Source organism: Lampetra planeri, chromosome 35, assembly GCF_965212315.1.
Source record: "Lampetra planeri chromosome 35, kcLamPlan1.2.h2, whole genome shotgun sequence".
Lineage (NCBI taxonomy): Eukaryota > Metazoa > Chordata > Hyperoartia > Petromyzontiformes > Petromyzontidae > Lampetra > Lampetra planeri.
Window position 1 is genome coordinate 5,706,124 of NC_136141.1, and position 19,948 is coordinate 5,726,071.

General features: G+C 41.5%; 2 protein-coding genes and 1 non-coding gene across 4 annotated transcripts in view; 1 reads left to right on the forward strand and 2 right to left on the reverse strand.

The window, feature by feature from the left end:
* Positions 1-3,729: 3,729 nt before the first annotated feature.
* Positions 3,730-4,761, reverse strand: LOC144730173 (P2Y purinoceptor 1-like). Its single transcript, XM_078610774.1, has one exon. The coding sequence runs from the start codon at positions 4,759-4,761 to the stop codon at positions 3,730-3,732; it is 1,032 nt and encodes a 343-aa protein (XP_078466900.1).
* Positions 4,762-10,383: 5,622 nt separating this feature from the next.
* On the reverse strand, positions 10,384-10,457 carry TRNAN-GUU (transfer RNA asparagine (anticodon GUU)). Its single transcript has one exon. It is a non-coding gene; the product is annotated as a tRNA-Asn (tRNA).
* A 224-nt stretch (positions 10,458-10,681) lies between these two features.
* LOC144730341 (centrosomal protein of 112 kDa-like) overlaps positions 10,682-19,948 on the forward strand; it is a 198,927-nt gene continuing 189,660 nt past the window's right edge. For both annotated transcript variants that reach the window (XR_013587810.1, XM_078611086.1), the window contains exons 1-5: positions 10,682-10,851; positions 11,919-12,019; positions 13,194-13,293; positions 14,914-15,113; positions 15,478-15,644. Coding sequence is in view for 1 of the 2 variants with exons in the window: in XM_078611086.1 (XP_078467212.1) it covers positions 13,194-13,293; positions 14,914-15,113; positions 15,478-15,644 (467 nt within the window). In the remaining variant the exon portion in view is untranslated. The remainder of the gene's footprint in view (positions 10,852-11,918; positions 12,020-13,193; positions 13,294-14,913; positions 15,114-15,477; positions 15,645-19,948) is intronic.

Genomic DNA, 19,948 nt, shown 5'->3' on the forward strand with positions numbered 1-19,948 from the left:
TTTCCCTTCTCCGTGACTTTACCGAAAGAACCAAGAATACTAATCAATACACTTTTCATTTGTTTGCGTTCAAGTTCAACGTGTATATAATTTACTTCCGCGCTTTGCTTGTGTTGCTATTCGCATACTTGGAATGATGAAAGTAAATGGATTCATATAAATGCGTGTTTATATTAAAACAAATTTTTGTACGAGTTGTAGACCACATGCATATTGTCCCTTCGATATACAGTATATGAATTTCAACATTGGTCATTAACACTGGCCTTAACATGAATACCATAAAAGGTGAAGTTTCGGGCAATGACCCTTTTTCATACCACACGAAAGATTGCCCTTTTATATTATACTTTATTAAAAATGAACACAGTTAAATATGCATAGCTGAAGCCATGCAAAATTAAGTTCCGATAAAACACGTGATGGTAAAATTCACAGCATTATACAATAGAAACTCGAGACATGGTTCAAAACACACTCAAAATATGGAAATGCTTTCCATTTAAAAATGATGGATTGCATATACTGGCTATTTCGCAATTATCATATCTGACGCAATCTCTTATGTAGGGATAGAACATTAAATAAACATTGAACAATCATTGCTTTAATGAAATCATGGATGTATACTAAAATATTTGAACGAAATGTGTTTTTTATTAACTATTTAGAGGGACGAACTATACATATCCCAAAGAAATGTTTACTATTAAGTAAAACAAATTTTTAATATCTTTAAAAAATAAACAAAAGTCAACTGCAAATATAAATCTATTTTCCAGAATATTGACTTGAAACCTATCTCCAGGATATAAACCTGTCGAGGACATTTGGAGCGGGAAGTTAATTATTTTCAACAAATATATTTTTTTAATGATTTTTTATCGATATTAAAAACATAGCAAAACATTGAAAGGAAAACAATGATGTTTCGATCTTATCAGAGGGATCAATATCAATGTGCAAATAATTGAAATATCTGAACCATCTGTTACCGATGTATCAATGTTTTTTGACCATCCCTAAATGCTTGACTATTTTCTCTGACATCTCACAATTATTTTCTCAAATCTCATGTCAATGTATTTTTTTAAATGTATAATTAACTATGCAATCTGCAAACATTGAGGTGCATAATTTAAGACGTTTTCAGTTATTGGGTTTATACATCTCATTACATATATTGATTTTTCTCATATATTGCTAGCCTTTCTCAAGATTTCATTTTATATCTGTTGCTGGTAACATGATACATTATAAATATGTGCACAGTATGAGTATTCGGTCATACATGTTTGTGGCCCACGGCTCTAAGCAAGTCAATGCGGGTCTAATTTTTTTTTGGACACCAGTTATAGGTGATGCCACATATTGATAAATCCATCATGTGCATGTCTTACCACTGCATATGTTTTAACAATTTGTGGTGCTATGTAGCTCTTGAATGTGTTTTTGAGTTGCACCGCATGTTGTTCAGCACGATGTCTGACGTTTCGTCCCATGTAAATGGGAGTTTTCTCAGTTCCAACACACAGTACAACCCAAAAACCCAATGGAAAGCCACTTTGTTTTACTGACCCTCAGATCTCCATGTAAAATTAATATTAACTGAATGGCTACTATGCATATTTATGAATTTAACGTGTATGGATTTAATATGTTTATATTAATTTGAAGCTTTCGTGACTGCAGGAATCCATACTCTTTGGTTCTTTTGGTAAAGTCACGTAGGTAGAAAAATAATAATAAAAATAATATATCACGACGTTTCGATCGCAACACAAGCGGTCGTCCTCAGGCGGGAAGAAAAATAATCCAGCAGTGGAACTGCTACACTGTTTTATTTTATTTTTCTACCGACGAGACTTTACCGAAAGAACCAAAGAGTATGTTTATATTACAATATGTATGATCCATCGGCCATCATTATTTTTGTAAATGTGTCTTTACCACCACCAATAACTCAACCACGTTTTTTTATAAGCCATAACCTAGCAGTGAAGTGGCCTAGCGGTAGCCCGTTCGCTTAAGCTACAAGAGGTTCACGGTTGAAATCCAGCGGCTGCCCTGGTTAATAATGCAGGTGCGCTAAGCAGAAAACACGTGTCACCTGCGTCACAGTAGACGTTAAAGACAATGCGATTGCGTTCCGGTATTATCCCAGTAAACATGGAACGTTGGGCCAAGAAGTTGGTCCAACAGTTCCAACCACATGCCAATGTTGACCCAACGTTGTATATTTACTGAGGCTGTCCACATCTGCCAAATTTTAAAAATTACCCATAATTGACTCAAATGGAATATACATCGAAATGATGGCCTCCTCGTGCGAAAAATTTGGCAGGACCCTCCTGATAGCCATGAGACTAAGTGAGGATTTCCCGGGTAAACAAGCATAATAATAACCTTGAATGAATACTACATGTCCGTGAATGTTGTTCCGTAATTCACGTGCTCAACCGTCGATTAGCAGTGAATAATGAGTGGGCACTACATGCAGAGTTGGAGTGGGGTATGCTTGCACCGTCAATTTGCAAAAGCCCGTTCGGGATTTAGTGATGTCTCCACATTGGCTGCCTCTTGTTGAAACGGGGTGTACAGGAGCGTAAGAACAGCGTAGAGAAGTCTACACATTGCAAGATGGCCAAGGAGATACCAGTGAATCGATGCATAGTCCAGAGTTAATCCTCGATTACATTGGAAACCTAAACCATATATACACATTCAGTCCACAGTCGAGCAAGCTAAAAGACACACATTTGTATAATTTGTATATATAGTGAACTGCACATTATATACAAAAACATGGCGATTTAAAGCAACTTCTGTACTTGCCAGCATTGTCATAGCCTCATACATTTTATTTTCCTGCTCGCCAGTCAATGATGAATCTGCCAAATGAAATAGATCGTTTTTCTGTAATAATAGACACATTATCTGTAAAGTACCAGTGTGTAATACAGGTTGTGACCCGTGGCTCTTACAATGGTAGTCAATGTGGCTCTTTACCCGTGCCATGGTTTATACTGGCCTCATATTACCAATTCACTCCACTTCTTACTAACCCACTTACTTCCGTATCACAATGCTGTAATGCATATACGGAATGGTCTCTTTGCATGCTGGATGAATGAAGATCTACCATGATCCAGCGATGTAACAATCCAACCAAGATCTCCACTGTGGCTGTCATGATGCCAACATGGATGATATAATTGATTGCAAGTGACTTACGACTGGGTCTCTCATGTTTATCACTTATAGTGCAGACTTACTGTATTGTCCTTCAGCCACCATTCCTTCTGTAGATGTGTCATGCCCAATCAATCTCCCAGTAACCCCATAGACTTTCCTCAACAATGCCCAGAAATGTCCCATTGTTCCCTTATCCTCGTGCTTGACATGCGGCTTAGCGGTGAATAATACCCGAGGCTTCGCATGCAGACTTACAGTCTGGTACAGCAGACATACATTCAGCTTCCCTCGATGGTGTCCATGACTATCAAAGCTATATGGAGGAGGACGCAAAGTAAGCGCGTGGAAAACCTTGGTGTGACTCAACCCATCGTCCCTTCGGAGCCGGTAAAATAAGTATCTCGTATAGGTGAAGTGAACATTTGTTGTCCACCCCTGACAGCAGGGCTGTAAACAGGAGATGAGCACCGCCTCGATGCTAAGTTTTGAAGCAAAACACCTTGACGTTGACGAGACACGTGCACGTCAAATTGCTCAAGTACGATTGGAGTTGAGCGACGGCTCAACATCGATGACAGAAGCTTGCATTTCGCTCCTCGTCCTCGATCCAGCCGGGCACACACAACCTCGACAGAGCAAGGTCATGACGACAGCCTTCGCCTCCTTCCTGAACTTGCCGCCCGAGTGGTAGAATAGCAGCGGGTCGAGGCAGCTGTTGAGTCCGCTCATGGACATGCTGATGAAGAAGCCTTTGGCGAGGTCCTGCAGCAGGTCGCATTTGGTCGGTGTCAGCATGCTGCTGGCGGTCATCAGGGGCCTCACCACGTGCAGAGGCGTGAAGCAGATCGCCACTATCAGCTGCACCAGCACCACCAGCCTGGCCGCTCTGCGCCGAGCCCTGGCCACACGCACGCCGAGCGCCGCCTGGTAGAGCAGGTTGTGCGTGATGAGCCCGTGGAAGACGCTCATGACCGTGAAGGGCACTAAGAAGAATGCGATGGTGACCACGGAGCTCCACGTGTTGTAGCTCGGGTAGAGGTCATCTAAGTTGAAGGTCATGCAGCGCGTCGCATTGGCGTCCAGTGCGTCGGCGGTCGTGTGGAAGATGAATGGCAAACTGAGTTGTCCACCCAGCACCGTGACCCAGCCGGCCAGGCTCACCAGCTTGGCGGAGGTGAGCGAGCGGTTGCGGAACGCTCTAGTCGGGTGAACGATGACGAAGTAGCGCTCGGCACTGATGCACGTCAGGAAGAAGATGCTGCCGTAGAGGCTGATGTAGGTGACGGTGATGAGCATGTCGCACGCCGCCTCGCCGAAGGGCCACTGGTTGTCGTACATGTAGTAGATGGAGCGCACGGGCGCAACGAGCACGAACAGGAGGTCGCTGAGCACCAGGTTGAGCATGTAGATCGTGAAGCAGGTCCAATCCTTGATGCGCCAAACGATAATCCACAAGGCGAACGCGTTCCCCAGGAAACCCACAGCGGTCTCCATGAGCAGCAGTGGCACCGTATATTGCGAGAATAGCTCGTTGATATAACACCTGCTCAGGTTGTAATTTACCATGCTTGGAGATTGTTATTTTTATTAAGTTAAACGCGGTGTGTAAATTGAGGTGGTAATAAGACTGCAAGTGCACGTAGAAATAGGTTTCCAATATGTGCACCTTCCTCTTGAAATGGAGCCACCTTGATGGATAGGCTGAGATTATTTATATAAAGATAAATTACTGTTTTGGCACCATTCCTTGGTCGGCAATATAAGTTAAAATGCAAAAAGCCACGCAACAGATGGAAATACAATTCCATAATTAACGGAAGACATTTTATATTGTAGTTGCGTTTTTCGTTGCAAGACGTACCTATTAATTATGTTCCCAGATCTCAAGTTTGAACGTAACGTCCAACTTAAATGCTTGTCCCTTGTAACGCGTGCTTTTATAGATGGGGAGCCAATGGCTCTGATTGGGTCTTTCTCTGTGCTCATGGTAATGACAAAAGGCAACGTAAGTCAATACACACCCAGAATCTTAGGGTAACCAAAGTAACATTTTTGGGTCAACTGTGAACTCTAGCTAAATTCAGTAGAACCAAATGCATTTTATGGAATTAAAATCATTCCATGCGATATGAAGCTTTGGAAATCAAAAATAGCAGAATTTTACGGATTTTAGTTATGAACTTAATGGTGGTTATCAGCAGTCTAGATAATTATTTTCCAATAGCAAAACAGATGTAGTACAGGCGTGCCTTATAATAACCAATATAAAATATAATCGCAACGGATGTGCACGAAATTAAATTCAACTGACACCACCTGCTGTTCAGCAGTAAAAAAACAATTTTAACAGCGGATTTTATTGTAAACGCATCAATACTGAATCAATTTGAAACTATAAATATACCGTATACAATGAGTGGTGTCTAAATTGCATATGCTGGATTTGGCTTATTTGCATATGGATAAAATATACTGTGCGGACAAGCATACTTTTTCTGCATGCATGTGCAATGATTTTATTTAAACTTCAGAGTTATTTTGGAACTCGAAAACAGGACCCTGCGGGGTGGGCTGGTAGGAATAATACTTAGTACCGGTACAGGGATATCGACCGGGTATAGAGGAGTTAAAGAAAAAAATACTGTATTCTAGTGTAACGTTAATTAAAAGTGTTTGTTTTGACAAGAAACGCTGTGAGATTTAAAGACTCGTCTTTCATTTCCAAACGATCACATCTGAGATTAATTGACCTTAGATGGGGAAACTCGAATGCATTTACTAGTATAAAGGTGAAATAAAATAGAGGGAATAAACGGCACCTTGGTGCATTTTATGTCGTCTACATAGAGTTGAATAAACGGGCGTTTGGCATATTCATATAACAGTACTACATTGAGCAGTGTTTGTTTGGCACTTCGAGTTTTTATTCGCGCGCACGACATGGATACCGAAAACAACCACGACTTTGAAGACCCCAATGGTTGTCTGGACGCCCACGTTGAAAAGATGCTTGCTGAAACAGAGACCGCATTTGCTGCTAGAACCCTTTACAAACTCGCAGTGAAAAGCGTCGTTCCCATGGACCCAGAACCAACCGCAGTTGGTGCTGCTATAACGGTAGCATCGCCACCAAACATGCAGCCAGCAGCTAAATAATCAAAGATTGCAGCACAAGTAGAAATACTTGCGTGTGAATACGATGTAGTGAACACGACAGAGATGTGGTGAACACGGCAGAGATGTGGTGAACACGGCAGAGATGTGGTGAACACGACAGAGATGTGGTGAACACGGCAGAGATGTAGTGAACACGACAGAGATGTAGAGATGATAGTGAACACGACAGAGATGTAGTGAACACGACAGAGATGTAGAGATGATAGTGAACACGACAGAGATGTAGAGATGATAGTGAACACGGCAGAGATGTAGTGAACACAGCAGATGTAGTGAACACGACAGAGATGTAGAGATGATAGTGAACACGACAGAGATGTAGAGATGATAGTGAACACGGCAGACATGTAGTGAACACAGCAGATGTAGTGAACACGACAGAGATGTAGTGAACACGGTAGAACTATAAGCGAGTGAATAGCAGCAGCGACGAGGCCTCTCGCTGCCTCTGCTCTGCCGCTGCCGGGCTGCAGATTCAGCCGAGTCAGGCACCACTGCCAATATGCACAACAACAACAATAAACGTGCTGCGTTTCATCTCTGTGTTAATAAGCCTCCCGCACTAGGCCCCGCGAAGCCTGCCGCACTAGGCCTCGCGCCGTGCTTTTCGTGCACAAATAAGGCGATTAAATGTATCTCGTCTCTGTGTTAATAAATGTTTCTTGTCTCTGTGTTAAAAAAAACGTGCTGCGTTTCAGTAAAGTAATTTTTTTTTAAATAAACGTGCTGCGTTTCATCTCTGTTTTAATAAGCCTGCCGCACTAGGCCTCGCGAAGCCTGCCGCACTAGGCCTCGCGCCGTGCTTTTCGTGCACAAATAAGGCGATTAAATGTATCTCGTCTCTGTGTTAATAATTGTTTCTTGTCTCTGTGTTATAAAAACGTGCTGCGTTTCAGTAAAGTAATTTTTTTTTAAATAAACGTGCTGCGTTTCATCTCTGTGTTAATAAGCCTGCCGCACTAGGCCTCGCGAAGCCTGCCGCACTAGGCCTCGCGCCGTGCTTTTCGTGCACAAATAAGGCGATTAAATGTATCTCGTCTCTGTGTTAATAAATGTTTCTTGTCTCTGTGTAAAAAAAACGTGCTGCGTTTCAGTAAAGTAATTTTTTAAATAAACGTGCTGCGTTTCAGTAAAGTAATTTTGAAGCGAAGTTTAAAGTTTTGCCGTGATGCGCGGAAGCGACGGCCATCTTGTTTAATTCACATCGCAGGGGGAGCGGGCGGCCATCTTGTCGGACAGGGTCATGCCAAGTGTTTGCAGTAGGGGGCGATGTTGATACACGGACGGACGGACGGACAAACGCGGACTGACGGACAAACGCGGACGGACGGACGGACGATATAATCTATTGGTGGTCTGGTCCACTTCGTTCCTACCAGTATAACCGTCTATTAAATACGCATTTCTGAAGAAAAAGCCACTTTCGTTATGAAATCCACGTGAGATACGGGTGAATTTCTGGCGTGCATTTTCACAAATGGAGGATACATTTTGACAATGCATGATTTAAAACGATTCTTGATTTTATCTTTCTTGTATGAGCGAAGTTCCGGTTGGATTAAACGCTGCAAGTTAGCACAGTGGGGACACAAGTACTGTGTAGTGCATCTATCTGTTGGTCATCTCACCCGACCTGTCAACGAGCTCTTAACACTTGAAGTGGTTTCAAAGTGCAGAAGCGTTATGGTGATTTCACCGTAGTGATTGGTTGTTGTGTAGCGGTTAGTTTGATTCCCGCCCACGACCAACACCAGTGACGAGTATCTGAACCGGTCCTGGGCATCCCCCGAGGTCGACTCAGCCTCAAATGACATCCCCACTGGGGAGACAAAGGCAATCGGGCGTGGTGCTGGCCACACACCCCCTCGTGTACCGTGCCAGCCTTCATAGGTGCTCGCTTACAGCACTTACCCGAACAGTCTGTAAAGGCTATATGAGGGGTCTTTGTCTTTGTTACTGCCAGACTTTCTTCTGGTGGTGTTGATCAGGGGATGGTGTGAGATGGACCCATCCTATATCTTGGTCCGTGGCTAGAGGCGGAAAGCTGCTAAACAGAATAAGAGAGCACAACACTGTATGATTTCTAGAGCTGATATAGGGCAATTTGTTCAGCAGAGGGACATAAGCCTAGTTATGATTGCATCATCATGACTTCTAGGAATAACATGATGCAATTCATATGGTGTATGATGCAATACCAGGTTCAGATTGCATCATTCATTGTTTTGTTCAAAAAGCAAGTCCTGTCCAAACCCAGTCATAGATTTATTCAAAGATCCAGTCAAACATGTATTTTAGTCATTTCTGGTTTCAATTTAGATCCCTTCCCTTTACAACTCACTTATCCTCCGCCATTCCCAAGTGAAGGGTCGTATATACTGACTAAGTAGCATATCTTGAAAACTAGAGCCAATAAACAATTGTAAGCATCATTTTCAGTCTCAGTGGCCCAGAATTAGTAAAGTTGGACGACATTTATTTCGGAAGCATTTTGGCTGTAGACCAGTGTTTTTAGAGGGTGTCTCCGTTCCCCATTTAGTTCTGTGGAACCCGGTCCTCTATAGGGAGCGGGTCCTGAGCAGCGAGTAGGGAGGGCATCGGTGGACCAGCCAACAGTGGCATTGCATTCCCTCTTGCTGGATTGAAGTGTCCATAATAAAGTTATATTTTGGGTGAGATCGTGCAAATATAGATGCCTCGTTATTTACACGATGCCAGAGATGGCCATCGTGACTCGTACCAGCGTGGTATGCCAAGATAAATGTATCTTTGCGTGTAATTCCAGGAGTTAAATGTACGTGTAACTACAGTCCTTGGAATACAAGTATGCATTGTAAATACATGAGTGTTTGTAGTTATATTTTATATCTACTAGGAGCTTTTGACATTTTCAAGGTGAACTTTTTTTCGTTGTATAATATTATGCAACTAAGCAACAACGGTATGCTTAGTGGCATCACGCCTTTGTTGTTCTCATGCACCTGCGATTAACACGGTTGATTATGGACAGTGCGACAAAAGTTCAACATACATACTTTATGATAATTGGTTTTTTACCCTTTTATCTGGCAACAAAACTGACACCTGCGGTCGGAATGCAAACAAAAACCACAACTCTGATAATGTATGCACTGTCCTTGAAATTGATTGGTCCACACCCGAAACAGCTTTTTTTAGAGCCCAGTCTCACATGGTGTTGGACCAGATGACGCCAAAAGGCGCACAACTCCAAGACATTGCACCATCAGAGTATGAGAGCTCGGGGTAAGCATTTGCACCATTGGAAAAGGTGTCGATTTTGTTGCCAGATAAAAGGGTAAAAAACCAATTATCATATTTTGCTACTGGCAAAGGTTCCAATGGTGATACATACTTTAGTTTTCATTATAAATTACTGGGAACTAAGGGTGAATGTCACTGAATTTTAAGCAACATATCATATGCCCTTGAGAGAAATCTGGTAAGGCTAAGAAGAGGGCATTGGACATTCTGTAATTTATTATCGCAATATTGCCTGCAATCCATCGCATTTACTTTGGTCCAGAGTTTTCTTATCTTAAACCAATGTTGCTGAAATTATGCACTCCCAGACGGCCGTGGTGCTGATGGATTGTGTAATAAATATTTTAATATTTCTTTTACCTGGAGAGAGGGATACTGTCGGCTTATTTCTGTTGCATTATTCTTTGGGATAATTGAACTCCGTACATTGTGTGTTGTAATATTACGTCGCTCAGTCTTAAACGTTTACTCTGAATTGTTTTTACCTTGTGTATTTTAATTGTAATCGAAATTGTGTTTAAGTTGCTGCCTCGCTATTGTGTCAGTGTCAACAAGTCTCCATAGGCGGCGCCACACATACCATAGAACGCGTATATACATCTGCACAACACAATCATCAATAGTCAGGTCATTGCAAATATAACCTAAAACCAAGAGATACTTTCACCTACGAATTGCCGCCCTGTTATATAATTACTGCAGTGACAAATGTTTAACAAAATAAGCTCGCGTCCCTGGGTGGGCTCGAACCACCAACCTTTCGGTTAACAGCCGAACGCGCTAACCGATTGCGCCACAGAGACCGAGGCGTCTGCCTGGAGCCACGTGATCTCTCTTAAAGGTTTGCGTGGTCGCCCAAGTAGGTGGGGGCAAGGTTGGGGGGGGGGGTCGCGACCCCGTTACCATAGCAACCCCCCGTCCTCCCCCCCCACATAGAGGACCCTTGGCGACCTGTTACCGCGGCAACGGCGTGCCGCGTCTCCATGGCAACGGCTTCACACGCCCCCCCCTCCCTCCGCTTGTACCCAATCACCATCTGCCTGGCCGCGATAGGCATGCCGGGAAAAGCAAGGAAGTTTGAATGACGGATTTGACGGAAATAAAGCGCGTGGGTTGTTTTGTGTTGGTAGTTGATTTGTAAACATTGTAAGTTAGTTTTGTTTGTTTGTTACAGAGATACTCCAGCGTATATATGCGGTGAGTGAAGTTACGGCTGCACTCATGTCTTGAATACTAACGTTGTGGTGTGTTGTTTTATTGAACGTTGCGAAGTGATGTGATGTGATTTTAGCGGCGGAGTTGAGTTGCACGCCGCTGTGGCCTAGGCCCTGTGGCGTTTTAACTCTTTAAGTTTAACGGCGCAACATCGAATAACACCGTTATTGTTACACTACAGTCTGATCATGAAACTACTGTGTTACCCTCACACAGCTTAGCTTGGGAATTTCCTCTAATATTATATATCCCCCATTTCTTATGTACTGTATGTGGAACTTTTTTCGCACCGTACGTAGCCAACCGTACTAATCGGAGGTGCGTGAGGACAACAAACTCAACGCACACAAACGTATATAGTTTATATATTATACAGTACGGTGCTCAATTCAAGAGACGGATTTCAGGAACTCTTATTAAAACCTCGATTGGTGCTGTTCATTCTCTTCGGTTTTTTCGGTAAAGTCACGTAGGTAAAAAATGTAAATAAATTAAAATAAATTAAATCATGACTTCTAGATTTGAAGCTTTCGTGACTGCAAGGATTCATATTCTTAGGTTTTTTCGGTAAAGTCACGTAGGTAAAAAATGTACTTTTATTAATTTTAATTTTTTACCTACGTGACTTTACCGAAAAAACCTAATTATTTAAATCATGACGTTTCAGAGGCAACACGGAAGCTTGTGTTGCCTCCGAAACGTCGTGATTTAATTTATATAAACTTTACCGAAAAAACCAAAGAGTATGAATAATTGCAGTCACGAAAACTTCAAATCTCGAATTAGATGCTGTTCATTGCTGGCCGCTTGGCGTGTTGGACCTTTGCGGCCTGCGCTTAGCAACCGGGATTTTGAAAAAATAAATATCTAGACGATAAGTGACGTAATTTCGAAGCCCCACCTGTTGTTTACCCTCAGGGATATGCCCATTGTGTTTGTCGCCCACTCGTAAGTCAACACGTTATTATATTGTCCCTTATTACTCGATGATCGTATATCCTCTGGCCTCTTCAGTGTTGATTAAAGATAACTTCGCATCTGTTGAGCAGCACGGATTCACGAGTACAAGGGCGTGAGTTTTCGAATCCCCGCCACGGTCGATTCATCCACGAAGCCGCACCCAACACCACCACCGTCACCCCCATTCCAGGTCAGTAAAATAAAACAATACATTTACTTTTCGATTTAAAGCTTTCGTGACTGCAGGGATTCATCTTCTTGGTTCTTTCGGTAAAGTCACGTAGAAGGGAAGTAATACAATAATAAAAATAAAACATAATAAAATAATTCTCACGACGTTTCGGCCACAACGCAAGCAGCCGTCTTCAGGTGGAGAGCAGGTCTGTCCAGAAGGCGTGGCCGAAACGTCGTGAGAATTATTTTATTATGTTTTATTTTTATTATTGTATTACTTCCCTTCTACGTGACTTTACCGAAAGAACCAAGAAGATGAATACATTTACTTTCGAGGGAGCGGTTTAGTGAAACAATATTGTTGCTCAATAAATACAACGCTGGCACATGTCACGTCTTAATGGCACCATACAATTAGTATATATTTTAAGAGAGCGGTATTATGTTGACACAAATCCGGTGAGTCGGTCATTTAGGAGGATTTTGTTTAAACATACAATACTGTACTGCACACTGGTGAAGACGGGCTGGTAAAGGGAACACATATTTTTTCATACTCTTTGGTTCTTTCGGTAAAAGTCACGTAGGTATAAAATATAATATGATCATAAATTAAATCACGACGTTTTGATTGCAACACAAGCAATCATCATCAGGTGGGAAAACCACAGCAATACATTTTTGTTTGCTGAAGTGGGAGAGAGAGTTGCCGTGGTAATGATGATTGCTGCTTGTGTTGCAATCGAAACGTCGTGATTTAATTAATTTTATTTTATACCTACATGACTTTACCGAAAGAACCAAAGAGTATGGATCCCTGCAGTCACGAAAACTTCAAATCGACATTATTTAGTCTCTCGCCGAGTACTCGATTGTGTTGCTGCGTGCCCCTCTCTCCAGTATACCTGCTCAGGTCTACAAGGATCACGAACACTGGATGTGTAACCCATCCCCGCAAAGTAAAATGTTAAGACTTTGGAAATTGCAGTTTTGATCGATGGAGTTTTAAATGATAATTGTTGTTTTGTAGTCACAGCAGCTTCATCATGAGACCATCTGGAACTATACAATCTGCTTTCAGACGTGCAAGTTGCTAGGACAGTACAATATTGCCAAAGTTGCGTGACAGTTTTTACTCTCCATATAATATAACATTCTGAATGTGATTTCTCGATGCAACGTGTGTGCAGATGGAGAGCCACGAGGATGCCTGTGAGAAACTGGATGGAGACTTCGATCATTTTCTTGTTGATATGAAGCCCTTTGTGCTCAAGCTTCCACACAAGTCTGGTAATGACCATTGTGCACCCAATTTTTATTTTTCTACCTACGTGGCTTTACCGAAAGAACCAAAAAGTATTGTGCACCCAATCTCGCGGGAGGGGGGGTGTCTTATTTGCTCCATGAAATCATAAACATTTACGGGAAGTTGTGTTGTAGTTGGAGTACTGTTATTTATTTTGCCTGGTCAGGCCCACTCAGCCTATACAGCTCTTTTTCAGAAGCGACCTAGCCACAAATGATAGCTCAACCAAGTGGCTTATCACGTGGACATTTCTAGCAGCCAAATAATCGAAAGGCATGTTTCTAAAGGTGGAGGGGGAAACCGGAAGACCCAGAGAAAAATCCATGTGACCACCAGGTGAACATGCAAACAATAATATACAGGCGTCAGGGTCGGGGTTGGGATGGAACCCACGACCAGGCGAGGTAGTTGACATCTTGCCACCGTGGCGCTGCTGCCTGCCCTGCAATCAGAATACTGCAAGCTCATATCTCGGTTGGTGCAGTCGTATTATTGCTTTGGGGTGTATACAATAGGTACCACTTTTGTGGGAAGTCGTGAGTGTTCAGTGTGGATTGAGAGTTTCCCTTGTTCTTTTGTTTTTTAATAACACACTACAGAGCAAACGCTGCTATGAAATATGTTATGTATCCTGGTAGAGTTTTTCAAGAGGGGCAATATACGCCAATGAATAAACAACCAAGCTTTTCCAGAAGGACACTCATAGATATAGATTTATAAAAACCCATCTTACTGCACTTTTCAAGAGACTATAGCCACTTAAGACGCCAGACAGTGTAAGTGTTTGAATACACATTTAACATTGTAGTGTAAGATGTTAATGGCATGACATAAGGTATTTTTTTTTTCTTAGCTGATCCCATAATGTGTTTGGTCACACTGGGTATACTTTTCTCAAAATTCACGTGAACTTCACTCGTATTTTGCTCTGTATCCTTAAGCATTCAAGGAGTTTTTCATCTTGTTTTAGAATGTGCTCATCAAAGCTTGCTCAACAGCACTCACAGTCAGACTTTTCCAATAATGACCAATCCTTTGTGTTATGCTAGAATTTAGAAATTTTACATCTTTATAACATGGATTTTACCTCAGGAAAGTGCTCCTAGGATGTTATTTTCAAATTAATCCGTCCATAAATGCCACTGCTTCACATGAAGTCCTTTTATTTCAGTTGATTTTATGCCATTGATGCTGTTGACAAATGAGTTGATTATGGCAGAAATAAAAGATAAGTTAGTTTTATAAACTCTCACATGCCGAATGGTGATGTGGAAATGTAAAAAATTCTAGGCTATATGGGAAAAATATTTATAATCATGTGTTTATGAATAGATCATTTACAATGTATGACGATCATATGCAAATTCAATGCAGCAAACTAAATTTCCAAAATGATATTGAATGAATCACACACAATCAATACAAATATAATGGTAAAAATGGGGAATTTTTTAAAATGAATTCTTGGGTAGAATCGTGAACCTAATTTTTGACCATTGAGTGATTTACTGGAGGAGAGATAAATCATTCCACACTGGATAAGGATTCTGCAGACGTTGATTGTGAGTTGTAGAATGTAACTGTTGCTGGCGCATTGTCCACAGATCGGCAACGCTGCGCGCTGTGGATCAAGAAGCTCTGTGAGCCGCCGGTAGCTCGCAGTGGAGCCCTGGGCACCTCAAGCCGCAAGAACCGCAATGACTACGCACGTCTGCTGCTGCACATGTTGCGCCGGAGTGTGCTGGAGGAGCCCTTCACTCACAGGCCTGACACGGGGCCCCTCAAGACGCTGCCGACTTACATGGTGCATTCTGCCTGCATAGGCTTTCACGATTATGCTCTATAGCTCTCCGATGTGTTTTTAGGTTGTACTGCGTGTTGTTCGGCATGGTTTCTGATGATTCGGTGCACATACTGGGAGCTTCAGGACTGAATTGAGTGCACTTATTCGCACTCTTTTACTTCCTTCACATCACTACTTTTGGTAGTCCCTTACCGCCTTACGAATCATAGGCTAACACTTTGTTACAAAGCTTAGTGCTCACTGCAGTAGCATGCACGTGAATGTTATCTACTTTCAGGTGATCAACGGAAAGCCGATTCATTCATAATATCCTGCGCTGACCGCTGCTTTCATTGAACTTACGAATGTGTCGCATGCCTTGCAGGCCATCTACTTTGACGAACCCCTGGAGGACATTGTGGCGAGCCGGGAACCCCCGGACTGGGTCACGGGCGCGCTTGACGCACCAGAGGAGACCTCCAAATGTTCGCTGAAAGAGGACGAACGCTCGCGTCTGCACCTCTCCTTCGATTCAACGCGCAGTCGTCACAGGTTAGCGGAACGCACTTGCCGTCAGCAGTCAAACACTCACAAATTGCAGCGCTGAATTATGAATGTCTCTTTGTGTTGAGCTTTGACTCACAGGGGGAATGTGTGATGAATATTTAAAGGAAATATCTAAATAACTGACATGTTAACTTATTTGCATGGCAAAGTGAGAATGCTGTAACTGTAGTGATTGATTATGCAATGATACGCAGTTTTGAGCAGCTTCACAATATTCAGAGAGAAAATGTATGAATTCTACATGAAATGCTGTATTTTACTCGTAGACTCATCACTACAACATATTCTGCACAGCATTCATAGGTGGCATAACCACACACCAAAACCACTCTGTATATTGGAATAGATATCAATGAAAGTAATTAAACTGATAACTTAGAAAAGACAACCTTTTTGTCTACAATATATAGAAACATTTCCATTGAAACTTTTTTTTTTATCAAAACATGTGTTTAAAATTAAATATGAAAGTGATTGCGATATTAAACAAGAACAATAGTTAAAGCAGCAATTGATATTATTTGGGTCTTTCGGTGGAATGATGGTGAGCCGAGTCCAACCCCCATCTCAAAACATTTCCATTTGATTTGAACAGTCCACACAGCTGTACAAAGACAAAGATCCCCCGTATAGCCTGAACAGACTGTTGGGGCAAGTGCTGTTAGCGAGCACCTATGAAGGCCGGCACGGTACATGAGGGGGTGGGTGGCCAGCACCACGCCCGGCCACCTTTGTCTTCCCAGCGGCGATGTTTTAACACACCGAAAGAATGTGAATTCCTAAAGTCACGAAAGCTTTAAGTCAAGATTTAAAGCAGCAAGTTAAAAAAAAACCAGTATAGCAAACAAAACCACCACTTTAACACGTAGGCTTTCGCGACCACATTTATATATTTACGCGATCTAACCCAAAAAAAGCTCTATAATGGCAAACCACCACTGCCAATACAGTATACAGTACTGTATCACCACATAATTCAACATTTCAGTTGCTTCTGGCCTCCTGTGTCAGCAGAGGGCAGCAGAACCTCATAAAAGGTTGCTCCAAAAAAAGCAGGGTTAAAACATAAAATTATCAACTGCATGTTTACTTAAGAGTCCTTTGCAGTAGTATGCAATAATTCGCTATCAAATGTACTTAATATAAATGGCTTTTAAATAGTACACATTGTATTGCATTTGTTCATTTGTGTAGCACAGACAATAAACCCAAGATACAGAAAACTCAGCATATGTTTTTAATCCAAACCTAACCATAGAAATATTGTAGGTCACAATTTAAATCTAGAAACAATTAGTAATAATAGAGTTATTTTACTTTGGTACTTTGGTTTATTGATGGCACTGTTTCATTTTCTAAGCAGTGCGGCCCATTACCGTGTTGTCACATCACACTTGTGGCATGTCTCGCCCATTCTTTTAGCAGTGGCGTACCATATGATAACACTCTGCTATCATTTAACCAGACGGATGTCTTCATGCAGTTTTAACTCGCGTAAATACTTTAGAAATCAGACAGAGCAATAAATAATATCAAGCAGACCCAGTAGGACATTATGACATGTTTGGTGTCGCTCATTTAGCACACATTAGTGAGTGTTTTTTGAATGCACAAGTGCCATTGGCACTTCTAGTGGCTTCTACTGGTACTGAACTGTTCCTGAATTCACGTTGTATCCGCAACGTGCTGTGACTTTTAAGTTGCAGGATGTGGAATGTATGAGTATGCACAATTATGGGGAAATATTTTTTTACAAATGTTTTATTTTGATAATTGTATCCATATCTATAAGCTTAATATTATTGAGTATATTGAGGTTTAAACGTCTGAATTGATCTGCAAAGAAGTATGGTAGTAGTACTTTTTGATCGAAGCAGTTTTGTGATGAGAAAAGAAACCGGTCATGTATAAATTGTTGTGTTTCCAGAGAGGGATTAAACCAAAAAACACGAGCTATGTTTGTGCCCAGGTGATTATTAAGCTATTATTGTATTTGTTCGCTCCTTCAGAGTGTGTTCCTAAATATGTTTCTTATTATGCCTTGAAGGGCATTGGGGTAGTGTTCCAGGCAGCTGTTTATGTAATGAAAAATATGTCAGAAAAATGTACCAACATGGCAAATGAGACCTGTACAAACATGCACACACTCGATGCATCTTTACATAAAGGGGGGTTTCTGTCACTTAGGAATGAATCGCACAGCAGTGCAATTCTTGTTTTTTTTTTATACCAGCATCAAAATGACGCACAAGGGGATATGATTATTGCATTGGCTGCGCTAGTTCATAACTTGTACTTTGATGACTCTAAATGTGTATGGACATACCCATGATGTGGAATCATCAATTAAGGTCAAGCCACTGCTGAATGAAGGTCTCCCGAAGCTGCAGCCATCTCTCATGATTCTGTGATATATTAATCCACATAGTACCTGCACATGAGCTGATTTCATCACTCCGTCTCCTCCCTCCGTGGATGTAATCTCAGACACTTTCCATTTTTTGGCTGCCACTCTATAATTATTCTTCACCATCGGCCATGATTCTTTTTCGCGACATAATCCTGCCCAAGCCAGCTTACGTTTGTGATCCCATGTAAGCAAATATTCTACAGGAGCAACACTAAGTTTAATTAGTTTTATTTTTCATCCAAAATTATGCACCAGGTTAATATTCTTGTGCAGTTACTGAAGTATGTTCTAGTGCACAAATTGCACTGGGATGTCTGTAAATATAGAGACCATCCGTGCTATGTTCACATGCCAGCAAGTATTCAAAATAATTTAATTTGTTTATTTTATTCCCAGTTTTTGCAAAAGTCTCATGTGTTTTCTTAGTTAATTTATCATAATAAAAGATCAACTCTACATTGAGACATAGGCTACTCTGACTTTTCAATATGTTTGATAATTCCCCAAAGGTGTTAAGTATCTATTTTTGCTGCGTAATAGTCTGGTAAGCACTAGTCGTGTTTTTAAGTGACAGGCCTAATAAGACAAAACATATATTTCTGCTGAAAAGAGTCTTGGGTGGTGCCTATCACCATTTGTGGCCCTGAAAAAATGGTGGATTTTCCATTTTAGAATGGCAGGGACCAGCCTATCCAGAGCATGACGACTTTTGACTTCCCACAAAGAGGTCGTAATTATTTACGTTATTCACTGTAGGAATAGTGGGCTTGGTTGAATAAAGACCTGAATGGGAGATGAGCGCTTCAGGGCGGGGTGTTTTTATACGGTCATTGGTGACTGGCTGGAGTCATCACACCCACTGCACTCAAGTACTTGGCTTGCTCTAAAGAGCTGCACCTTCACTGCACGATCTCAGAATTGCCAACCCTGTGTCTTGACCCCCTGAGGCTCTCAGCCACCTGAGCGACATCATTTTTAACTCGCTCCACTGTTCCTTCCAAAACGCCAAGCTGTTGCACACACATCCACATTTCTCGGAAACCAATAAACTGTGTTTGAATTGAAATCCAGGATGGTGCGGGAGGTGGTGGGGGAAGGGGGTGGGATGGGGGGGTGGATCACCGGCAATGATTTAAGACCGTTCTAAAGTGTCTTCTTGGCAAGAAATAGCCTGGGGGGTTTTTAGAGCTCAATGCAAAGCTAGTCTTTTTGAACTGGTTAGAGACAGCTAGGTGGTGTTTACCACTTCAGCTGGATGAGTATTCTGACTGGTTCACTGTTGAGTTAGACATGGGTGCGGTGGGATCAATTTTTTTAGGAGAGGTCTTGGGCAAAATTTATGGTATAATCTTGGTCATGAGACCCAGTGAAAACTGACCTTAGGCATTTTGGTAATGATGTGCTCTCTGATTTTTTTTTCAGCCTCATCTTTAAAATTCCCAATTGTTGTTACTTCCAGTGGCCTGCTGGTAATTCACAGAGAACCAAAAATCTTCCATCTCGACCTGTTTAGGAAATCTGATATATTGCACATAAATACAATAATAACAACACATTTATTTACATAATACATTGAAACCATGTTTTTTGACATAGCTCCCACATCTTTTAATAAAATGATTGTCTTTTTGATGTTGATTGTTTTAAGTATTTTTATCTTGTAATATACATATTTTATTTGGTACAGAGTCGTAGAACACCATTTTATGCATTCTCTGAAGTTGCATAAGTTATACATTACTCAGATCCAAAAACTTGACGTAAGCTTCTCACAATGCCTGTACTTATCTGTTAAGAGTTTTGGTGCATGTACAAATTAAATTTGTATGCCAAAAAACTCTTTATAATTTCGTCACATTTTAGGTTTGGTGGTGTACAT

Coding starts and splice junctions, on each gene's coding strand:
- LOC144730173 (XM_078610774.1), bottom strand. CDS start 4,761: ATGGTAAATTACAACCTGAGCAGGTGTTATATCAACGAGCTATTCTCG.